Raw genomic sequence first — 20,908 nt, forward strand, 5'->3', positions numbered from 1 at the left:
AAAAAATGTAGTGTTCTGTCTATATATATGCCTGCAGGCCAGAAGAGGGCGCCAGATGGTTGTGAGCCACCATGAGGTTCCATTCTGGAAGAGCAGTCAGTACTCTTAACCACCGAACCATCTCTCTCCAGCCCCCATTAACTCTTAATTTTAACAATTGATTTTTAATTTTGGATACTGGATGCCTTGCATCTGTATACACCCATCAGGTGCAAGAATCAAAGACTTAGACTGCTGGTGATCGCCAGGGCGTCGCTCTCACTTCAGCTTCTTGTCTAGTCCTAGATACCTACCCCTCTGTGGGTGACCGAAGCGGCACCCCTCCCTGCTACTGGAAGAACAAAGCCATTGCGCTGAGAGCTGTGACTGTTGCAATTTGTCACCTAGAAGAAGAAACGACAGCTGTTAACAAGATAGATAATTGCAAACCAAGACACCTTTTCTTTACATTCCGCTCTTTCCGGTGTAGCATGTAAGTATTTACTGGTTTACTGCTTACATTAGAAGTCTTATGTGGAGGCTACAGATATGGTTCAGCATGTAACAGTGTCTGCCACACAAGCCAGACGACCTGAGTTTGATCCTGATAACCCATGTAAAAAGCCAGGTGAAACACCGTACATAAACCTCACGTTTCTACAGTGAGGTGGGGGTTAGAGACAGGAGAATAACCCTGAAGCTCATGGGTCAGCTAGCTCAGTGTATGCAGCACAAGAGCGAGCCTGCTTCAACCAGGCTGAAGATGAGAACTGGTGTGTACATGTGTGTGCACGCATGCACACACACCAAATGAAAAGAACATTTTTAGGGTCATGAATGGAGAAGTGGTCTCCCTTTTCCCCACTGCTGTATCCAGGCTGCAGTTGACACTCACTGGGCATTTCAAACGCAGAGCGAATGAACTGGACCTTGGCCTGGAAGTCCACAGCCACTCCAGTACTCTTTATCAAGACTGTAAGAGCGTGTGTAGCCACTCCAGTACTCTTTATCAAGACTGTAAGAGTGTGTGCATATTTTTTGGTGTTTTTGTTTTGTTTTGTTTTTCAAGACAGGGTCTCTCTGTGTAGTCCTGGCTGTCCCGGAACTCCTGGCCTCGAGCACACAGAGATCATACTGCCTCTGTCTCCCGAGTGCTGCCTGGCCTAGAACACTTGTATCCTTTGTTGTTGTTGTTGTTAATTATGTATTTATATGTATAAATATTTAAATAGCCAACACAGATATCAAACATGAAATTATGGTCAATAATTTTTGAAAATGCTATAAACATATTTCTGATTTAACCATTGTAGTCATAGTATTGATTAAAATAGAATTCTAGTTAAAACATGCCAAAGTACATAAAATTTAACGAGCCATTACTTAAACCTAGCTTTAGTTTATCTCTTCCCTAGTCCTAAATTCTTTTTTTTAATTTTTTTATTTTTATTAAAAATTTCCACCTCCTCCCCTCCTCCCATTTCCTTCCTCTTCCCCCTCCCCCTCCCCCTCTCTCTCCAGTCCAAAGGGTTCCCTGCCCTGTGAGAAGTCCAAGGTCCTCCCCGCTCCATATCTTAAACCCAACTCTGTGCTAGGTGGATTTAGTAAGACTGTATTCAGTTGCTTATGTAATTTAATAGTCTTCATTATAAGAGAGAAGGTCTCTGTTATTTTCATATTTCATTTCTAAATGTTAGATGCCAGGTACCCTCGGTGCTGGAGAGTGAACCTGGTACCTTGAGCACACTAGATAAATGTTCCACCACTGAGCTACACACCCAGGTCCTGGAACCTGCACTCAACACCTCACTATAAAGAATCCTAACAAACTCAGTCCTGTAACATGAGAAGGAAAATCCAAGTTCTGAGTTACCTCGTCTGCCTCTCTTTTCATACAGTGAGCCAGAAGGACATCTTTATGTTCTAGCTCCCGTTCTAGATCCACCTGGAAAACAGAGCAAATCAGGAAAGTGTTTCCTTCAGGTCAAGGGATCAGGCAGGCCAGTGGCTGCTGCGTCCTGACCTGCTGGTAGCTGGCATCCGAGAGTTTCCGGAGTGCTTCTTCCAACTTGGCCTGCTGCTGCTGAAGGAGGCGGTCCTTCTGCCCCAGCTCTCTCTGCAAGGGAGATAAGCTCTCAGAGGTGTGCAAACACAAGGATATCAAGTGGTTCACACTCTGTACACCTTCCCCATGGAAAGAAGAGCCTCAGGGACACGGGCTTCCTTCACACTATGCCTGGAAGGCTTTCCACACCATCACAGTCTTACACGGTGCCAGGATTCTTAGAAAGGCAAGAAGGGAGCAAACCGCCTGTAGGAGGGCCACTAAGGGCCATCCTCGCTACTGAGATAGAGGTGAGTTTGCCACCGACTCTTCCCACGTTCCTGTGCTATGCTCCTTTCCAGAGCTAAATCATCTATGCTTCAGAGCTAATGGAGGGATTTCCTACCAGAGAGCAAAGAGAGAGTTGAATATGGAAGTGCCCTTTGAGCATCAGCTAACATGGGATATTCACAAAAGGTCACCAGGAGGGCATTTCTTACTTTGTATTCTCCTAAGAGCCGGTTCCTCTCATCTAGCTTCCTCTGCAGATCTACCTGCACAGGTAAGAAAGAATTCAGTGGCATGGAGGTATTATATACCAACCCTCAGGGAAACCAGCCGCTGGGCAACAAGAGTTAACAACAGTAAAGTATGAAGCACAGAGAGGGCAGGCTGTGACAAAACACACACCAGCTCCCCATGTCTTTAAGCAGACGGTAAAAACACAATTTGGCTTTAGTGTTCTCCAAGCTGAGGCCGAGTCAAGGACCATCCGAGGTGCTGTAGGCTTAGGTGCTGTGACCTAAGACCAGAAATGAGTCTTACGGGAATAAAAATAACTATAGACAAGGCAGGTGGGCACCCAGGAACAAAATCACGAAGCATCCCTGTGACTGACAGGCGCTCTGAGGTCATTGTTCACACATTTGACTCACGTTCTGGTTGTGCAGCTCATCCTTGTCCATATTTGCCCTCAGAAGCTCTTGCTTGAGCTGAAGAACAGATGTGTCCTGCTGAGTCAACCTCTGCTGCAAGGCATCCTGGGGGAATAAGGACACCCACCATTGCAGCCTCAATCCATCACCTGCCCAGTCAGTGCTTCTTACTGAGTTCCTCACTGCACTGCGCATTGAGCATCAGTTCTGTCAAACTGGGGGGGATGAAAGGAATAGCAAGGACTTTGCCACAAGGACCTGGGTAGACACCATCAACTACAGGGAAATCACATCCATTGCCCTACCGAGAGAAACAGGGTTTCCCCTTGTCTACAGCTCATCCTAATCAGACAAGAAGGAGGTAGCTTTTGAGAACAGACAGACAGATCCATGTTAAATGCCCACCATGTCTTACTTGGAAGACACTGACCTTGAACGGTGGAGTCCTCCTCCTCCCCCCTAGTTTTCTCGTCTATCTCTTGGGTATATAAACAATCCACCTGATTTAGCGCCTTCTCTCTCTGCCTAGTCCGCATTTCCTACAGCAGTGGTTCTCAGCCTTCCTAACCCTGCAACCCTTTAATACAGTTCCTTATGTTATGGTGACCCCCAACCATAAAATTATTTTCATTGCTATATCTTAACCACAATTTTGCTACTGTTATGAGCATGATGCAAATATATGATATTCGTGATGGTCTTAGGTGACTCCTGTGAAAGGGTCATTGACCCCCAAAGGGGTCACAACCCACAGGTTGAGAACCACTGCTCCAGGTAATACAGTATAGCCTTGAATTCATGGTTCTCTTATCTCAAATGAGTACCAGATCCGGTAGGGAACCCATTTTTAATCACCCAGGTGACAGGTCAGTACATGGCAGAGGCAATCTGAGATGTCCCTGACATTTGTAGCCTAACACATTTCCAAAGCACACTGCACGGGATCACGGGATAGATGATAGAGAATGACAGGGAAAGGAGCCTCCGTGGCAGCTAGTCTAAATGTTTTCAGGGACTGCCAAAAACAGTTTTCAAAGCTTTCATTTTTATTTGTGGAGTGTGCACATGTGTGTGTCTGTGTGTCTGTCTGTCAGTGAAGTTCAGGTCCTCCATAACGGCAGTAACTCTTAATCAATGAGCAATTTCTCTATCCCCAGGACAATCTCTTCATGCTCTACCTTCTGAGATCCTTCGATGTGGCATTATTCACAAAGAATCTTTAAGCCGATCAGGACTCTCTCAAACTCATTTAATCAAAGGGCACACTTCTGTTTTGAAATACTTCAAAGCGCTGAGGTTACAGAATGTGCTTTGGGAAATGCTACTGAGTTACTCTTGGCTAGTCAATGAAAGTTTGTGCAAGACAGAGGGGAACAGTAGGAGCTTTAGATGAACACTTAGATGCTATAATTCCATTTGTGTAAGTAACATATTCTCAAGGTTATTAGCTCAAGCATTGTATATAACAATAAAACAGCCCCCCCAAAGTAACTAGTCCAAATGCCACCAACAGGAGTCTATCATATATACATGCATATATATATATACATGTATATATATTTATTATTTATTATATATAAATTTAAATTTTAAATATACATGCACAAAGCTATTGTGAGGGCTAAAGAGATGGCTTAGTTGTTAAGCACACTAATTGCTCTTCCAAAAGATCTGAGTTCAATTCCCAACACCATATGGAGCCTCACAACCATCTGTAACTCCAGTTCCAGGGACTCCAACACACTCTTCTCGCCTCCTCAGTTACCAGACACGCAAGCGGTGCAGACATACACACAGGCAAAACATCCACACACATAAAAGTAAAATAAAAAAAGGAGAGCATTTACTATAGAACAACCTCTCAAACACACTGCTAAGCGAAAGAAGCACAACGCCAAGCTGTGCTTGCAGTATACTATTATTTGGGTTGAAAAGTGGGAGTAGGCAATAAATAGATATATTGGATAACTGTTGCCTCAAGGGGAACAAAACTGGCTGAGGTGGCAGTGGGGCGGGATGGGATGGGGCGGGGTGAGGCAGAACTGGTGGGAGAATTTTCATGGTCTATCCTTTTGTGTCTCTAAACTGTCAGAATGTTATTAACCATTCCAACCAGTCCCTTCTCTTTTTTCCTAAAAAGGGCATTCTTTTGAACTGAGAGAGAGAGTGCTCTCACACAGAGAAAGTCAAGGTGGCGCAGAGGCAAGTGACAGCACCATGAGTCACAACTACTAGACTTAAGCCTCAGCAGAACAAAGATGTCTTCCTCAGCATGTCTCTGCCCACCACAAAGTCCCTCCTATACTCCTAGACCAAGCCTGGTAAAGACTCCTAGCAAATCCAGCAGTCCCCCAGTGGCCAGCTCTCAACGCTCACAAATAGCTCACTCAACCTCACAGAGGCTTACAAAGAATAAAATAGCAAAGAAAGAAGGAATGCAATGTCTGCCTTTTACCTTCACCCCCTGCAGGTTTCTGGCTTCTTGTTTGCATTTCAGCAGCTCCCTCTGCAAACCAAACACAGTGAAATCAGATGGTGGCGTCTGAGCTGTTTCATAAGCATTACCTCATTCTGTCCGCAAGAAGACAAAACCCAGTTGGCCATTCCATGAAGATTAACCCATCAGCGGAGGCACGAACAGATGTAGTCCCGAGAGCAGTAAAGGCTGACCCTCGGAAACAAGACTAAGACCCCTCTGTCCTGTGGCACCCACCGCTGAGCTGCCCAGGCAGAGGAGAGTCGTGCTAAGAAGACACCTATCCAGCCCCCCAGGCTCTCCATACGCAGCAGTCTCCACCACCAGGAAGACTTGATCACATCAACTAAATCTCCACTCAGACATGCGATGCCTATGTCTGCTGCTGCTGAACAGCCATTCCGATTTCATTTAACTTCAACAAAGGGTTGATGCTTCTGATTCTCCCAAAGACTTCTTGTTCTTTGTGGACTGGGGTTATTGTTCTTGGTGGTCCAAACAACTTGGTTTTATAATACAAAATCGAGTAATTAAATTTCCATACATATGAGTGCGACTAAAAATCGAGATTTTAGGAAAGCAATGCCTGTTACTGAAACCCGGCTCTATTATATCACACAAATGATTCATAATTAGCACATCTAAAATTGGGTTTTAACCTGGCCTCCAACAGATGGGCTCAAAAGTTATCAAAAATGCAGGTCTGAGTGTGTATGCATGCACGCAGCCCCATTTCTGGGGAGACATGCTCAGTCGTGTTGCTCCACCACTGACCTAGATGTCCTTGTTACATACCTAGGACTCAGTCATTTCATTTGTCTTTTACTTTATTATAGAATTAGAGGCTGACTCAGTGCCTTGCACATACTAGGCAGTCACTCTACCACTGATCTATAGCCCCAATGCTGACCCCAAAATTAAAACAAGCGGACAATTCCCAAAACAACAACAAAAGCACTTACCTAAAAGAACTCTGGAAAATATTCATAAAAAAGAACCACACTAATAATAGACACCCTCCCCTTCTTTGGGACAGGTTCTGACTGTGTCGTTCTGACTGGCCTGGAACTCAGTATGTAGATCAGGATAGACTCCAATTTATGTACCACCATGCCCAGTTTAGATTCATATTTTTCTCTCAATTAAAAAAGAAATATAGAAAGATCTCAAACTTACAGAAAGGTATTCCCCCAAATAACACAGATAACTATGATATAGCACTAAGATTAAAAAGGTGTTACCATTGTGACCAAGTTCGGATGTTTCTCTCCTCCAAAGAAAGACAGCACAGATGAGATTCAGCTAGCCCCTGGCACTGCACCACTTTCCCTCCCCAGAACTGTCCCAAAGCTGGCTCATTGTGTACCACAACTGCTTTCAAGGGAGGAAAATGTAGACGTCCTATCCTACCTTGAGGTCTTGATTCTCCTCCATACTCTGATCCAGACGGCTTCGGATTATAATCTGAATATAAGACAAAGATGGCCATGCACTTGTGCTGTTAAGTTCATAGACCGTTCATTCAACAAACACTCATTGAGCATTTACTAGAAACCACTCTCATACTGTGAATACATGTCCTCTGATACAAGCATAAGCCAAAATGCATGACATAAAACAATATGGATGAAGTTTAGGTAAGTGTGTGTGTGTCCTGGGAGTTGAGGGAAAAAAAGATGAAGTTGAAAAGGAAAATGGAAGCCAGACTATGAAGGGCCAATGAGGTCAATGGGGGAATTAATATATATATTGTTTTTAAAAAGTATTTCTTTTTATTCTTTTTAATTATGTGTAGTTGTGTGTCTGCCTATGGGTATGTGTAAGTGCGTGTAGGAGCCTGGGAGGCTAGAGGTAAAAGATCCCCTACCAGTGCAGGGAGCCACATGACATGGGTCTGGGAACTAACCTCGGGTTAAGTACACTGAGTCATCTCTCCAGCCCCATCAGTGAAAATTTTTATACAAAGGGAAGACAAAATAAAATTATCCTTAAATTATTCTTACAATTTTATTGAGAATGAACTGGAAGAGGTTAGATGAATCTAGATTCAGCAAAACCTGGGAAGGTTGCTAGGATATTAGCTAGAGGCCCACACTAAGTAGTAGATGTGAAAATGAAGACACTGGGTATGAGGGGAGGAGCAGAAAGAATTCAGGGATGATATCCGGGTTCCTCTTTGGGGCATCTGAGTGAATGAGTAGATGCAGGCACACATACAAGGACAAATAGATTCAGGGTTACATAGAGGATAGAAAACCTTAGTTGAGGACCCACTGAAACCGAGCTGTGTGTAGCACCCAATAATGGAGACTGTGAGCTGCACACACAACTCTACAACTCTCTATAGAGAGCTGAGCTCACAGATGGAAATCCTTCTGTGAGAGAGAGTGAAAACACAGAAGGTGGACGACACTGCCCAATGACGGTGGACGACTGGTCTAGGGTGCTGACGCGCATCCGCATCATAACATAGAGAAAAGAAAAGTTTCAGGGAACCTGGCCATAAACTGTAGGAGACTAGAGCCTTCGGTAACCTAATACCTTGGATCAGTGTCTGACTTATAGAGTCAGCATTTTCTGGACATCTGTTGATTAAAATCAATGAAGAAACCAGGAAGGAGTAATCAAAACTGGTAGGCGAAGTCCGAGTCAGGAGAGAGTATTTAAAAAAAGTGAGGTCAAGCAAGCCAGGCCTAGTATCCAGCCACAAACATGGAACTCACCAGTTGTTCCTCAGGGTTGACTCCTGGTTCGCAGAGGGCCAAGGGTCTCTCCTGTTCATCTTCAGGTAAGGAGCCATTGAGTAGTAAGGCCTGGATAAACCACAAAGGGAGGAAGGAGTTGAACTCCCTGCCACCTGACTCAGTCTAGAGTCAGGCTGGGTGAGTTCACCACAAATGGAAAGCACCAGATGACATAACAGGCTTCTGAAGGAAACCAGATGATAACCTCTGCTTATTTCCATCGGCCCTGATCGTGCACTGCTCCTTCTAGAGGTCCCTGTTACAGTTCCCTTCCCCCATTTTAAACATCGTCTCGTGTACTCCAGGCTGGCTTTGAACAGCAGAGGATGGCTTTGAACTTCTGGGTCTCCTGTCTCCACCTCTCATGTGCTGGGATTTCAAGCATGTACCACCATGCCTAGTTTACAAAGTGATGAGGAACAAACCTAGAAACTACAAAGGCACTGTACCGGCTGAGCTACACCCCGAGGCCCATGGAGCGCAAAGGTCCTGTACCAGCTGAGCTATACCCCAAGGTTCATGGAGCACAAAGGCCCTGTACCAGCTGAGCTACACCCTGAGGACCATGGAGCACTTTTTCATCTTTCTGGATACACAAAGACCCTCTGCTCTGAGCATTTTTTTGTCTCAGAAGAACTACTAACAAACCTTCCCTTCAGAAGTGTCCAAACACATTTCCAAATTTCCAACTAGAACTCTTCAAACACAGCTTTTCCAGCCGACTGGGGATCTAAAATCAGTGTGAAATTATCTTGCCTCAGAGAAGTGTATTACAATGAACTGTTTGAAATCCATTTGAAAACACGGCCTTGGGACTGTTTGCTTTTTGTTTGTTTGTTTTAATAATTCTCATTTTCACCCCCTGAGGCAACATGAATAGAAGAAAGAGAAATTCTTCCAGAGATGGCCTCGTTCTTCCTTCCAGAGGTGGCCTCGTTCATCCTTCCAGAGATTCCTCGTTCACTTCAACCCCAGGCTGTTTTGCATCAGTGCATAAGTGAGTACAAAGGGGGCAGAACACCCTGAAGCTCAGGAGCTCAGCACTGGGGCCCTAGGACGCTGCCTCTCCCACGAACCCACACCTGACATGGTATTTATAGTTTTCAGTCTCATGCCTTTTCTTTTACATTTTATTTATGTTGAAATTTGTGTTTATTTTTTATCAGTCGATTGATTGTGATAGGACCTTACTATGTAGCCATGGCTGGTCTGGAATTCTGTAGCCCAGGCAGGCCTCAAACTCACAGTAATCTATCTACCTCTGCCTCCATGCAACACCTTGCTCTGATAAAATTTACTTTTATTTTTAACGTCTCTGTGTGGGTTTGTGCACGTGAGTTCACTGTCCATGGAGACCAGAAGAGGGTGTTGGATAGCGTAGATATGGAGTTGCAGCCCTTGTCTCACTGGAACACAAACTCAAGCCTCTGTAAAAGCAGAAGCTCTTGGGGGCTGGGGAGATGGCTCAGCGGTTAAGAGTACTGACTGTTCTTCCTGAGAACTCGGGTTCAAATCCCAGCGCCCACATGGCAGCTCACAACTGTCTGAAAATCCACTTCCAGGGGATCTGACACCTTCACACCAATGTACATAAAATAAAAAAATTTAAAAAAAAAAAGCAGAAGCTCTTAACCACTGAGCAATCTTTCTGTTGTGCACATCTGTGTGTTATGTGTGTGTTATGTGTGTGTGCATGTGAGCCACGGATATGTGGGGAAGTCAGAGGACACCTTTCAGAAGTCAGGTCTCCCCTTCCACCATGTGGGTCCCAGGGATCGAACTCAGATCCTCAGGCTCGGCAGCCTATGTCTCTGCCTGCTGAGCCATCCCACCAGCCTCACAATCTTATTCTTAAAGCAGCATCCAGGTATACTTTAGAGTACCCAAATTTAGAGACCTGCCTGCTCAGGTATGCATTGTGAGTTAAAGACTGGAAATTCTGTCCTCGTGTTAACATAGCTTTGTCTCAACTTGAAAGAGATTCAGAGGTTAAATAAAAGCTCTTTAAAAAATATAACACAAATTCATCATACACGATGATGAAAAATGCTCTAAAATCCAGCCAACAGTTCCTTTACTAAACACTAATCATAATGTTTGAGAAAATCAAATGAACTTGGTTTTCCCATGGAGTCATAGTGAGAGGAAAGAGTAGGCGGGCACACAGCCCAGGGGCGGCAGGGAATTGCAGGCACTGGGACATCACACACGGGGGTCATCACAGAAATATTAACTCCAGTGGCAGACTGCTCAATGGCCTCTAATTATGGCATACTAATAAGTCACCAATCTGGGATGTGACTTGACATACAACTCGTTCATCATAGAAAGAGTTAAGCGTCCAGGGAATGCTGGGAGCCTTTTGTGCTCCTCAGTGAGACTGGATCCTCATTGTCATCACACAGCAGTGAATTAAAACCCCTCTGCCCAAAGGAGATACTAGGGTGTTGCCTTTCTGCCTGTCTACTTTCTTCATTTTCTGTTTCATCAGTCACTGACTTTCTCCCAAGCTAAGGAATGCAAACCAAGCAGAGCCAACCCGATAGCGACCCATGCTTTGTGCACTAATGCAAATTATTCGGGGAAAAACCTTGTTAGGTAAGATCCCCCAAATTCATAAAAAGCTTCTCATTAAAACAAAAACAACACATCATTAAAATATCCCTTACTGGCGGGACAGAAAGGAATTTTTTTTAATTATTTTTTTTTTAATTATTTTAATACAGAGCAAGAAGCAGACACCACAAATTTCTCGGGAAATGTTTAGGAGGATGTAAACATCCCTCCAATCGGTGCGGGTTCCTAGGGCACACATTATGCAAATTGTTTTACCAAAGCACCAATCTCCCTTTTTCATTAGGAACCTTTTGTGTCCCCACCCTGCTGCCGGCTGGCTAGGAGCACGCCCTCCACAGCCTGCCAGAGCCTCGCACATAATATGGGCTTTGTTTATGTGTCCATAAATATTTCACAATTCAAAACTGGTGCAGTTCCCAGCACAAACAGAATGGAATATTCCTAGCAATTTCAGGGTCTTCAGCACACTACGAGGGCTCCTCCAAACAGAGCCAATCGAATAAGGACAGAGGATCGAGGGGGTCATGGGACGGGCTCTCAGTCATGTGGGTCAGTGATTTCTGGGAGAGATTCCCCTGACTGATAGCACAGGTATAGGAACAACTGAAGGGCTTTGTTGTTCGAGGAAAACCTCCTAGCAGAGCATTGCCTTGGTATCAGGTGCGGATGCCTTAGGAGGGCGGCATGTCCCTCAGCCAGACTCAAATGGAAAGCTGGTGCTAATATTGCCTCTCACATCTTTCTGCTGCTGAATTCCTGAGAGACAGTCTTTGTTCAAAGTTGCAGTTGTGGGTCTGTAAGAGTAGTAAAGACGCCTACCTACAAAACAGGGGTCAGTGGGAGCTCCCGAGCTTGCACAAATCCTAACAGCTGGATGGTAAACAAGAGTTCCAAAGTCCACAAGTGTGGGCACCAACTAAAGTAGGTGTTTTTTTTCCTTTGCCAATTGATACTACTGATTTAAAAGGAATAATTAGGTAGGGCACCAAGAACAAACTGCAAAGGAAAGAGCTACCTGTAGTCCTGAAATCATTTTCTTTGCTTCCTCCATTTCTTTTTCTAAATGTTCTTGTTGTTCCAATAGCTGTTCTTCCCATGTGGTTTCCAGGTACGTCCCCGGGCTCCCAGGCCTCCAGTCTCGGGATAATGGAGAGTCTGTCTCGTCTGCAAAATGAAAGGTGGGAAGACAGTCCATGTTGAAGAAGAGGGGTTTCCGGCAGCCTGGGCTCAGCGAACCTCACAGGTTCAGGTCACCTGCCTTCTGAACCTATCTGCACACACAAACTGGACTCTCCACTAGGTGGAGCTGTGAGACACAAAGAACTGGCTGTTAACTGGGGTACCAGGCTCGGGAAAGCACGAGTTCAGTTAGGAAAGTTCACCCTCTGAAGTCTTACCCTGGAAGCAGCGGGGCTCCAGGCCCTACAGATTAGTTATAGCACACAAGGATCTTACTCCCAGCTCCTTAGAACTGATATTCCCAGAGTCCAATTTATAAGTAATGGAACCATCAGATGCAAATGAAAACAAAATCCCTTTGGGGACTCTGGAACTTTGGACGGGAGACTGTGGTTCAACCAGCCCTGTGCTGGCTTGTGTTTGCTAACTACACAAACCAGGGAAGAGGAGCCACAACTGAGAAAACACCTCTATCAGACTGCCTGTAGGCACATCTAGAGGGCATTTTCTAATTAACATTGGTGTGGGAGGGCCCAGGTCACTGTGGGTGGGGCCACACCGAGCAGGTAGTCCTTGGATGTATAAGGAAACAAACTGAGCAAGCCAGTAGGCCACGTGTACCTGCTTCAGTTCCTACCTCCAGGTTCCCACTTTGAGCTCTGCCTTGGCTTCCCCTCATAATGGATTGTAACCTCTAAGCAAAACCGACCCTTTCCCCTTTTGGTGGTGACATTTTGTTATATCACAGCAATAGAAACCCAACTAAGACCTATTCCTTTCACCCCATTGAGGCATAACTGAACCCTTTTCACACAGTATCCTGTGATTTCTGCTGAAATAAACTTTCTGTAAAGCATATTCACAAAACTTCACTATTCCTCCCTGGTTTATCTCCTTGTCTTTGAGACCTCTTTGCTCGGGTGCCATTTACACTAATTACATGTACCCCGTTTATGTGCACTACGGAATACAGATGGCTGTGAAGTCTTTGGGCAAGCTTCTTAATTCTAAGAGGTGCACAGCAACTCCCTGAGTTGCGGTAAAGATTAAAAGAGGTAAAACATGAAGGACCCAGTAGTATCTGATAGTGCGAGTCAATAAATCCTCCTCCTTTCTCTCCACAGCCTTAAGAGATTCTGACTCCGTGGGTGGCTCTTGGTTTTTTGGTTGTTGATGCAGGGTCTCACTGTGTAGCCCAGGTTGGCCTGGAATTCTCTAGGTAGTCTAGTTGGCCCCAAGTGTGTGATCCACCCGCCCCCATCTCCTGAGTGCTGAGATTACAGACGTGCACCGCCACACCCAGGCTACGACTGACTGGTACAAATGCTTGGGCTTGAGGGGAAGCAGAGTGAAGAAGAATTTCATTTCGGATTTTCTTTTGTGGGGTTCAGTTTCATTGCAACCTTTATAGATGAGTAGACATCAAGCTAACACTTGTACTTTGCCTTATCCATGTTTCTTTTCACGCTTAAGTAGGGAAGGAAAAAAAAGGTAGATAAGGCAGGCTCACAAGCTTAAGCAATGAGAACTCTGTGGTCCTTTCTATAGCCCTTAAACCAAGACCAGTTCCCTGCTGCATGTTCTCACGGGCATTTTGGTTTAAACTATGTATTCCTGGCTCCAACCTAAGTTAGTGGAGAACCAAAATCATCTCCACAAAATAGGAATAGTAAAAACTATTTACCCTAATACAGCTTCTGACTACCCCAATGTCACATCCTAATCCGTAGCAGTCAGTCAAGGGCGGGCTGCTCTACGCTGCCATGAGTTTTTTTGACAGCTCAATACCAGAAAGGACATCATGTACGGCGATGACATTAATTGGCTCAAAGGCATTAGAGTCCTCTCGAGCTCGCCCTGACCCTACATGTACAGACTGTGAAGACAGAAACAGCCAGGAACCTTAACGTAGTCAGAAGCTCTGAAGTCTTCACACTAAAAGCCTCCCCTTGAAGCAACCCAGGCAGGCGGGGCAGTGGTACCTGTTCTGTTCTCTATTCCTTCAGAGGGAACAATCACAAAATCGGCCTTTTCCTCTGCCTGGGTTATAATGGATTCACTCTTTGCACTGTGGATTGGGCTGGGTGAAGTCAGACTGTGGTCAAACAAAAGAGAAGAGAAACAATTATGAACAGTTTTACAGACGTCAACTTTCACAATTCATCCCAGAGATATCTTATTCATACCATGCCTAACGTGATGCTCACAATTAGAACAAATGTTTCTTGAACAAATGAAAGAAATGTGGAAGGAATAAGTGAAACCTAGTCCTAGGGATTAGTTTGCTTTTTAATGTTATTTATTTACTTTACATTTTAATTATGTGTATGTGCCTCTGTCTCTGTGTGGGGGTGAGGTATTTGTAAATGCAGATACCCACAGAAACCAGGAGAGGATGTTGAGTTCCCTGGACCTGCAGTTACAGGCAGTTGTGCGCTGTTCTAGGTGGGTGCTGGGAACTGAACTTGGATCCTCTGAACAGCAGGGAGGACTCTTTACCACTGAGCTATCTCTCCAACACCCCGGGGAGTTCATTCTACAATAAGACTGCCTTTAAGCATAACTGATTGAAATGAGAGTTACCAGAATAGTCAATAAGCCATTTAAAAAAAAAAAAAAAACTGTTTTGCTTTGTTGTGTGGGTTCTCTTTCTTTCTTTCTTTTCTTTCTTTCTTTCTTTCTTTTTTTGGTTGTTGCTGTTGTTGCTTCTTGTGTTTTTTTTGTTTGTTTTGTGGTATCCACCACTATCAATTCCTAGGTCCATGTTCAGAGGGTGATGGTTGAGTTTCATTAACTTTTGGAGCTGGATCAAAGTCATATTTTCAAAAATCTGAGTCTCTCACAAGTGACCAGAGATCAGCTCTAAGTGATACCCAAAAGAGGAGTCACGGCAGAAGACAGTTTAGGGGTGGAAACTGCTCGTGTGGTTGCAATGCCAGGATGGGCAGAGGGGCAGTAATTTATCAACAGATGATCCAGAATATGAAAAGAAGAGGTGGCTGGAAAGGTAGCTTGCTGGGTAAGAGCACTGACTGCTTTTGCAGAGGGCCCAGGTTCAGTCCAGCACTAACACAGTGGCTCACACCCTTCTGCAACTCCAGTTCCAGGGGGCCTGACATCCTTTTCTCACCTCCACAGGCACCAGGCATGTATGTGGTGCAGACATATAATGCAGACAAAGAAACTCATACACATAAAGTAAAAATAAATCTTTAAAACAATAAGAGTGGGGCTGGAGAGATGACTCAGTGGTTAAGACCACTGCCTTCTCTTCCAAAGGTCCTGAGTTCAATTCCCAGCAACCACATGGTGGCTCACAACCATCTGTAATGAGGTCTGGTGCCCTCTTCTGGCTTGCAGGCAGACAGAATACTACATACATACATAATAAATAAATAAATAAATATTTAAAAAAAAACAATAAGAGTGGTGGGGCAAAAGGAGAAAAAACATGCTAGTGGCAGCTGGATCAAAATTTACTTGATTAGCTCTTGCTTAGTGAAGAATTACTATTATTTTTATTGTTATTTGCCATAGTTTCATATTCTCAAGTTATTTTTGAGATACCTTTCAATAACTTCTGTGTCCTGATGTAGCTATGAGAGGAACTGTTCAGGTTTTCAGGGAAGCAGATTTTAAATCTTCCCCTGGACCAGACAAGATGGGAATGCGAGGGTAATACTTCTATCATATAAGGACAGAAGAGTCTGGAGAGCCCTTTCTCTCCACGCTGTACTATGAGAACATCAGCACCAACACAATCTCAGGGGCTGCGGAGTCTACGGCTCAGCCCCCTCTTGGGAATTCTTTCCAAATCTATCACCCAGACAACAGGGAAAGTGTCTAGGATTCACTGACCCCCTTAATGTGCCCCTGAAGTCTCCCAGGCTAATCCTTACGACCACAAGCAGGAGTTAACAATTTCCTCTTCCCACAAAGCAGAGAAGAAACTAGAAACAATCGCAGATTTCAGAACTGTGGACTAGTGCCTCCCTACGGTCCACAGTCCAAGAACTTTGGTGGAAATGATCTCAATTAGTACTATGTCTTCATCTTTCTTATAATCTGATTTTTTTTTAACATCTAGAGGTGTATAGATCAAGCGGGTGAGAGAAGTGAGGGGTAGCAGGTACTACTCAGCAATGTTGAGTGTTTTCTTAGCCATTTTCATTAAGTAGGCAATCTGACCTTCAGGACAACGTGAGTTCACAGCGGCGGGGAAGGCTCTCATGTAAAGGGGCTGTGTCGCTAAAAGGAGAGATTTATGAGTGCTCAGGCTCCCGCATTTACTTCTTACAAAACTGGGAATCCGGATGCACAAAGCCCTTGTCAGCTGCCCCTCCTTCTTCAGCTGACAAGGTACTACGGATAACAAGTCCCATTGCCTGCATCTGGCTGGACGGCAGGAGGGATGTGTGAGACAGATCGGAGAGAGGGAGGGAGTAATGGGGGATCTCGGATGCTGAGAAAAGGCTTTCCTAAAAGCACAGACGCATGCTCAGTTCCACCTCTCTCGCCAAGTAAGTTGCCTCCCATATATGGGCAGAAGGAGGCGGATGTCTGGTTATCCAACATCACCGGGGGAGTGGCAAGGCAGGCAAAGGAAAACAACATTTCTTTTTCTTGAAATGAGACTGCCAGGATAAAGCCACGGAGGTAAGACCAGGAAGCTAGACGGCCAAGATCTAGAACCTGGAGGGAGGAGAATCCTGGGGCATGTGTCAGAGCAGTAAGACACCCCCGCACCCCCAGAAGAGGAAGGTGCTTTAAATCCTCGGCCTCAGGACAGAGAAAAGTATCTTCATGCTAATTAATTAATTGTAAGACGTGGGCTCCTCCCTAACTAGCTTAAAAGTCATACTTGACAAACAACCCCTACTTATCATCATAATCCTCTCTGAGGTCAGAGAACTGTTGATTACAAATAGGTCCTATCCATGCATTTCTTAATCTAGTATTCACCCATATTAATTTATCGTACCAACAAACCCCAGCAAAGATGCCGCCAAATTAGACACACTAATTTTTTAAATGTCCCATCGCCCCGAAGTCGGCTCCAAATTCCTCAGATAACTCTATTTTGTAATGTTAATCCCAGACCAGCAGCCTGCTCTCACTGAATAGCACCCCCAATCATTTCTTGTCCTCAGTCAACCATGTCCCCCGGTCCTGGATCTGCTTCCCCTCGTATTCGCACCTCACTAGCCAAAGTGGCTTCAGCTCACCATTTGACTTGTGTCCCTCCCATGGTCCCCTCCTGGCTCCGGCTTCAGCAAGCCTGCTTCCCTGGATGAGGTGGGAGGTTGAGAGTCACATTGCTCCTAAATTCTGGCATGTCCCTCCCGTGCTGGGGCTCGAAGAACGACTCCAGAGATCAGTCAGCCAGCGGAACGATTCGCTCGGGTCTCCGAAGAAAGTAGGAAGGGCAGAGGTGGGCGTCCTGGCCCCGGGGACAGAGATGCTCCCTGGGGTGAAGTGCGCTGTCCCAGAAGCTCAGACTCCGCCGCAGCCCAGCCTCGGCGGAAGCCTCCTCCCATCGCCAGCGGCTGCTCCCTGGCAGCTGCATCTCGGTCCCTGCAGCCGCACGGCTCCGAGCATTCCCCCGGGCAGCGGCATCTCAACCCATCTCCCTCAGGGCGAGAGGCTCTGGTGGCTCCTGCCGAGCGTCGAGTGGAGTCCGGTGTGATGTGCTCCTGCTCGGCGCCGCCTCCTGATCCCTCCCTTCCCGTTCCCTCCTTGTTCCCCCCTCCCCCCTTTCCAGGCTGTCACACGCGGCCAGGCAGCGCCGGGCTTCGACTCAAGCACAGCCGACGGCACTGGGCAGAGAGGTAGGGGTGCCGACCGAGGCCGGGGCCAAGGGCGCGGTCCGGAACTGGCTGGACCGAGGGTGACCAGAGCTCGGGGAGCAGCGGGGGATGGGCAGCGCAGTGGCAAAACCGCGTGGATCTGATGGTCCTGGTGCCGAGAAGGCAGCAGAGAAGACGTTGCTGCACCTCTCTGACCCCTCCCTCGTTGCTGCACCTCTCTGACCCCTCCCTCCTTGGACACGCCGGTTTGAGACTGATCTAATCTCGAGAAGCTCGCTCGCTCTCTGTAGAACGGGAGGAGACGCAGGCAGGATAGAGACTGGAGCTACCCCCACCCTCAGCAAACCAGCAGAATGCCCTCCCGTCTGTTCTCCCACCTTCCCTCCCCTCTAGCGGTTCGTACGTCCATCTGTCTGTCCGTACCCCCTCCCCCAAAGGATCGTTCTGCTTAGGTACTGTGAGAATTTAGCCTGTCTACTGGAGCAACAGGAGGGTAGAGCTTTGTTTTGCTAGGGCATCCCTGAGAAGCAGCGGGGGTGAGGAGAGGGAGCAGCAGGGGAAGACACCGTGCATGTCTATCCTATTTGCAGCTATACCCCACCCAAAGCTGAAATGTCTGCAAGATTGTTGGTTCTTTCAGGGGTCACAGGGTCAACAGGTGCCCAAATGGAAGTGGGCAAATGGCAGAAACTGCTAGAAGCCCTCTCCTTTTCTGAGGGGTCAGTAAAGAAATTGGCAGAATGCTGACCCTATCCCAAAGAACATAGCACGATCAGGAAGAAGAGGACAACAGGGGATGCAATCTTCGACACATCTCCTAGGGCTGCCATAGCCCAACACAGCCTGGTACCCAGCGGCCCCCATACTGATCTCACACCTCCATCTGCAGTCTGAGTCTTGCCTGGAGGAAGGAAGCAGCCACCCTTAGGGACTCAAGCTCTCTTCTCTTCTCCTTCTAATTCACAGGCACACTCAGGTTCAGGAGAGCCAAAGGCCAGCAGAGATGCAAGAAGCAATAGGCCTCATTAGACAACAGAGCAGCCTTTGGTACTGGAAAGAGCCAAAGATAGTCCCAGCCAGGAGCAAAAAAGAAGCAGTGGTTTTGAGTCTCATTAAAAGCACACCTACTGCTTACTTCACGGGAGAGTTTCTCTGGGGGCTGGTCAAAATGTCTTCTAAGTGGATAGAGATGAGGCTTACACAGACCTGTAAAGGTGGTACATTGAACACTTTGAAATGTTTAATGGTGAAATGTTTGTTAGAGACCCGTGTCAGAAATAGAAACTACCCCCATTACATGTAAACATTTCAAGGTTGAGCTAGGTTAACGGTATATTAAGTTGATGGAAAGAGGTCCACAGGACCTCCATAAATGAGAAAATGGTCTGTCAAAATAGGATGGAATTGTATGAGGAAAAGAAACAGGAGGAAGAAAAAAAACGATGGAAAATACACAGAAGGCACAATTAAATTTAAATAGATCAGACTATGCTGGGTTGGAGTAGGGGGAAGAGATCATTAGAGGATATGCTCAGTATAACTTAGCAACAAAATCAAGTTAGCAAGTAGGCTGGAGATGTATTTATTGGGGCATAATCTCCATGAGCCAGGAGAGTAATCCTTTTCTGCCACTATACTTGGCATTGGTCAAGCCTTTATTAAAGCAGACTGTCCTGTTCTGACCCCTGCCCTTGGCTCTAAGGGAAGCAGAGAGCCTCTTTACCAGAGTCACAAACACCCATATCCCACTTCAGTGCATACTAATGTGCCCCAGTTCGCAGTCCTATAAATGAGTGTGGAAACGCTAATGAGTCAGACAGTCCTGCACATTCTCCTATCTTGCCAGGAGCTTTCCCTAGCCTTCTGTGGCTATAACTGAAGAATCAGACTCAGCCTGCAGGATAGTGCCCAGGAACTGACTTTCATAAACACTAGCAGCTGACGGCACAAACACTGGGTTGGACTGAACTCTGAAGGTCCCAGCCACACCCCCATGTGGCCAGAGCTAACTATTGTCACTGGGACGCTGCAGTTTCTATATGTGGGAAATTCACCAGCATTGTAACCCACTCTTCTATCAACACCGAACTCACAGGCCGTGCTGAGAGCTAGTCCTTGAATGCCAAAGATAACTGAGGGAAGCAAAAGAGGTTAGGTGCTCTTTGTTTATCAACATTAGGGTCTGAACCCAGGGCCTCTGGCAAGACAAGCCCTCTAGCAGTAAGCTCCACACGCGGACGTCTGTGGGGAGCTGAAGAAGCCGTGACTGAATAACTCAAGCTTAGATGAAGACCTGAGCGAATGTGTACTGACATTGGTGCTGTCATGTCAAGGACCAATGCCTCAGACCCATGGGAAATTGGCAAGGCCTTCCTCAGAGTGGTCAGGCTCAGAGCTGGTAAAGGCTTCCTCTGGTCTGAGTGCAAAACATCGACAGTGTACAAGTATGACTGTTCACAAATGGTTGACCAGTCTGTGCCAAACTATCAGCTCCTGAGTGTTGGATGATTATAGCCCAGACTGTTCACTTAGAGACCTACGAAGACTAGCTAACTCCTCCCCTCTGTGAGGTACCTAATAAATACTGCAAGGTTCGCACATCCCACCGGACCCCACGTTTTTGATGTATGTGAGTCATTTCTTCAATGCCTGCCCTTTCTTCGCTCCCTCGCTACCCCAGTCAGGTTTCCAGACCCAAGCCTGGCAGGGTATGGTACTCAACCCCATGGGTGCCTTCATGCTTTTGGTCTTGCTACTGAGGCTAAGACTCCCCCAGAGAGCAGCTTTCTAACAAGAGTGGAAAGGTAAAGACGGCAAGGCCACACATACCTGGAGCAGCTAGACTCAGATGGGGATAGCTGCTGTCCTTCGTATTGCTGCACAAGCGCTCGAACACTCCAGTATGGGTTCTCAATCTCCTCGTCCATGCTGCTGTTCCTGAAAAGCAGGGGTGGGAGAGGACCAGAAAAGACAGTTTTAGGCCTGCAGTTCAGGTCAGCTCTGCAAGAGGAGATATCCTGCCTAACAGGGAAGGCAAACACAAAGACAAGTAATTTTGCCCACTCTGTGACACCTTGGGTCATGTTCGCCTTTAGCAACCACACAACCCTCAAAACACTTCCTGCCATGAAATTTCAAGACAGATTGGTCTTGTGGATACATTCCAG

At 46.2% G+C, this 20,908-nt stretch overlaps 1 protein-coding gene across 6 annotated transcripts in view; it reads right to left on the reverse strand.

Moving 5' to 3' along the window:
• Dixdc1 (DIX domain containing 1) overlaps window positions 1-20,908 on the reverse strand; it is an 86,963-nt gene that overhangs the window by 25,368 nt on the left and 40,687 nt on the right. For 5 of the 6 annotated variants that reach the window (XM_057767051.1, XM_057767052.1, XM_057767050.1 and 2 more), the window contains 11 exons: window positions 20,571-20,678; window positions 13,917-14,029; window positions 11,771-11,919; window positions 8,158-8,247; window positions 6,845-6,898; window positions 5,414-5,464; window positions 2,959-3,063; window positions 2,524-2,577; window positions 2,003-2,095; window positions 1,853-1,924; window positions 294-383 (listed from right to left, as the gene is read on the reverse strand). In XM_057767051.1, the coding sequence (XP_057623034.1) occupies window positions 294-383; window positions 1,853-1,924; window positions 2,003-2,095; window positions 2,524-2,577; window positions 2,959-3,063; window positions 5,414-5,464; window positions 6,845-6,898; window positions 8,158-8,247; window positions 11,771-11,919; window positions 13,917-14,029; window positions 20,571-20,678 (979 nt within the window). Of the gene's footprint in view, window positions 1-293; window positions 384-1,852; window positions 1,925-2,002; window positions 2,096-2,523; window positions 2,578-2,958; window positions 3,064-5,413; window positions 5,465-6,844; window positions 6,899-8,157; window positions 8,248-11,770; window positions 11,920-13,916; window positions 14,030-17,159; window positions 17,633-20,570; window positions 20,679-20,908 lie in introns of those variants that run through there. The other variant, XM_057767055.1, reaches the window with a different exon arrangement.

Source organism: Chionomys nivalis, chromosome 4 (genome assembly GCF_950005125.1).
Source record: "Chionomys nivalis chromosome 4, mChiNiv1.1, whole genome shotgun sequence".
In the NCBI taxonomy this organism is placed as follows: domain Eukaryota; kingdom Metazoa; phylum Chordata; class Mammalia; order Rodentia; family Cricetidae; genus Chionomys; species Chionomys nivalis.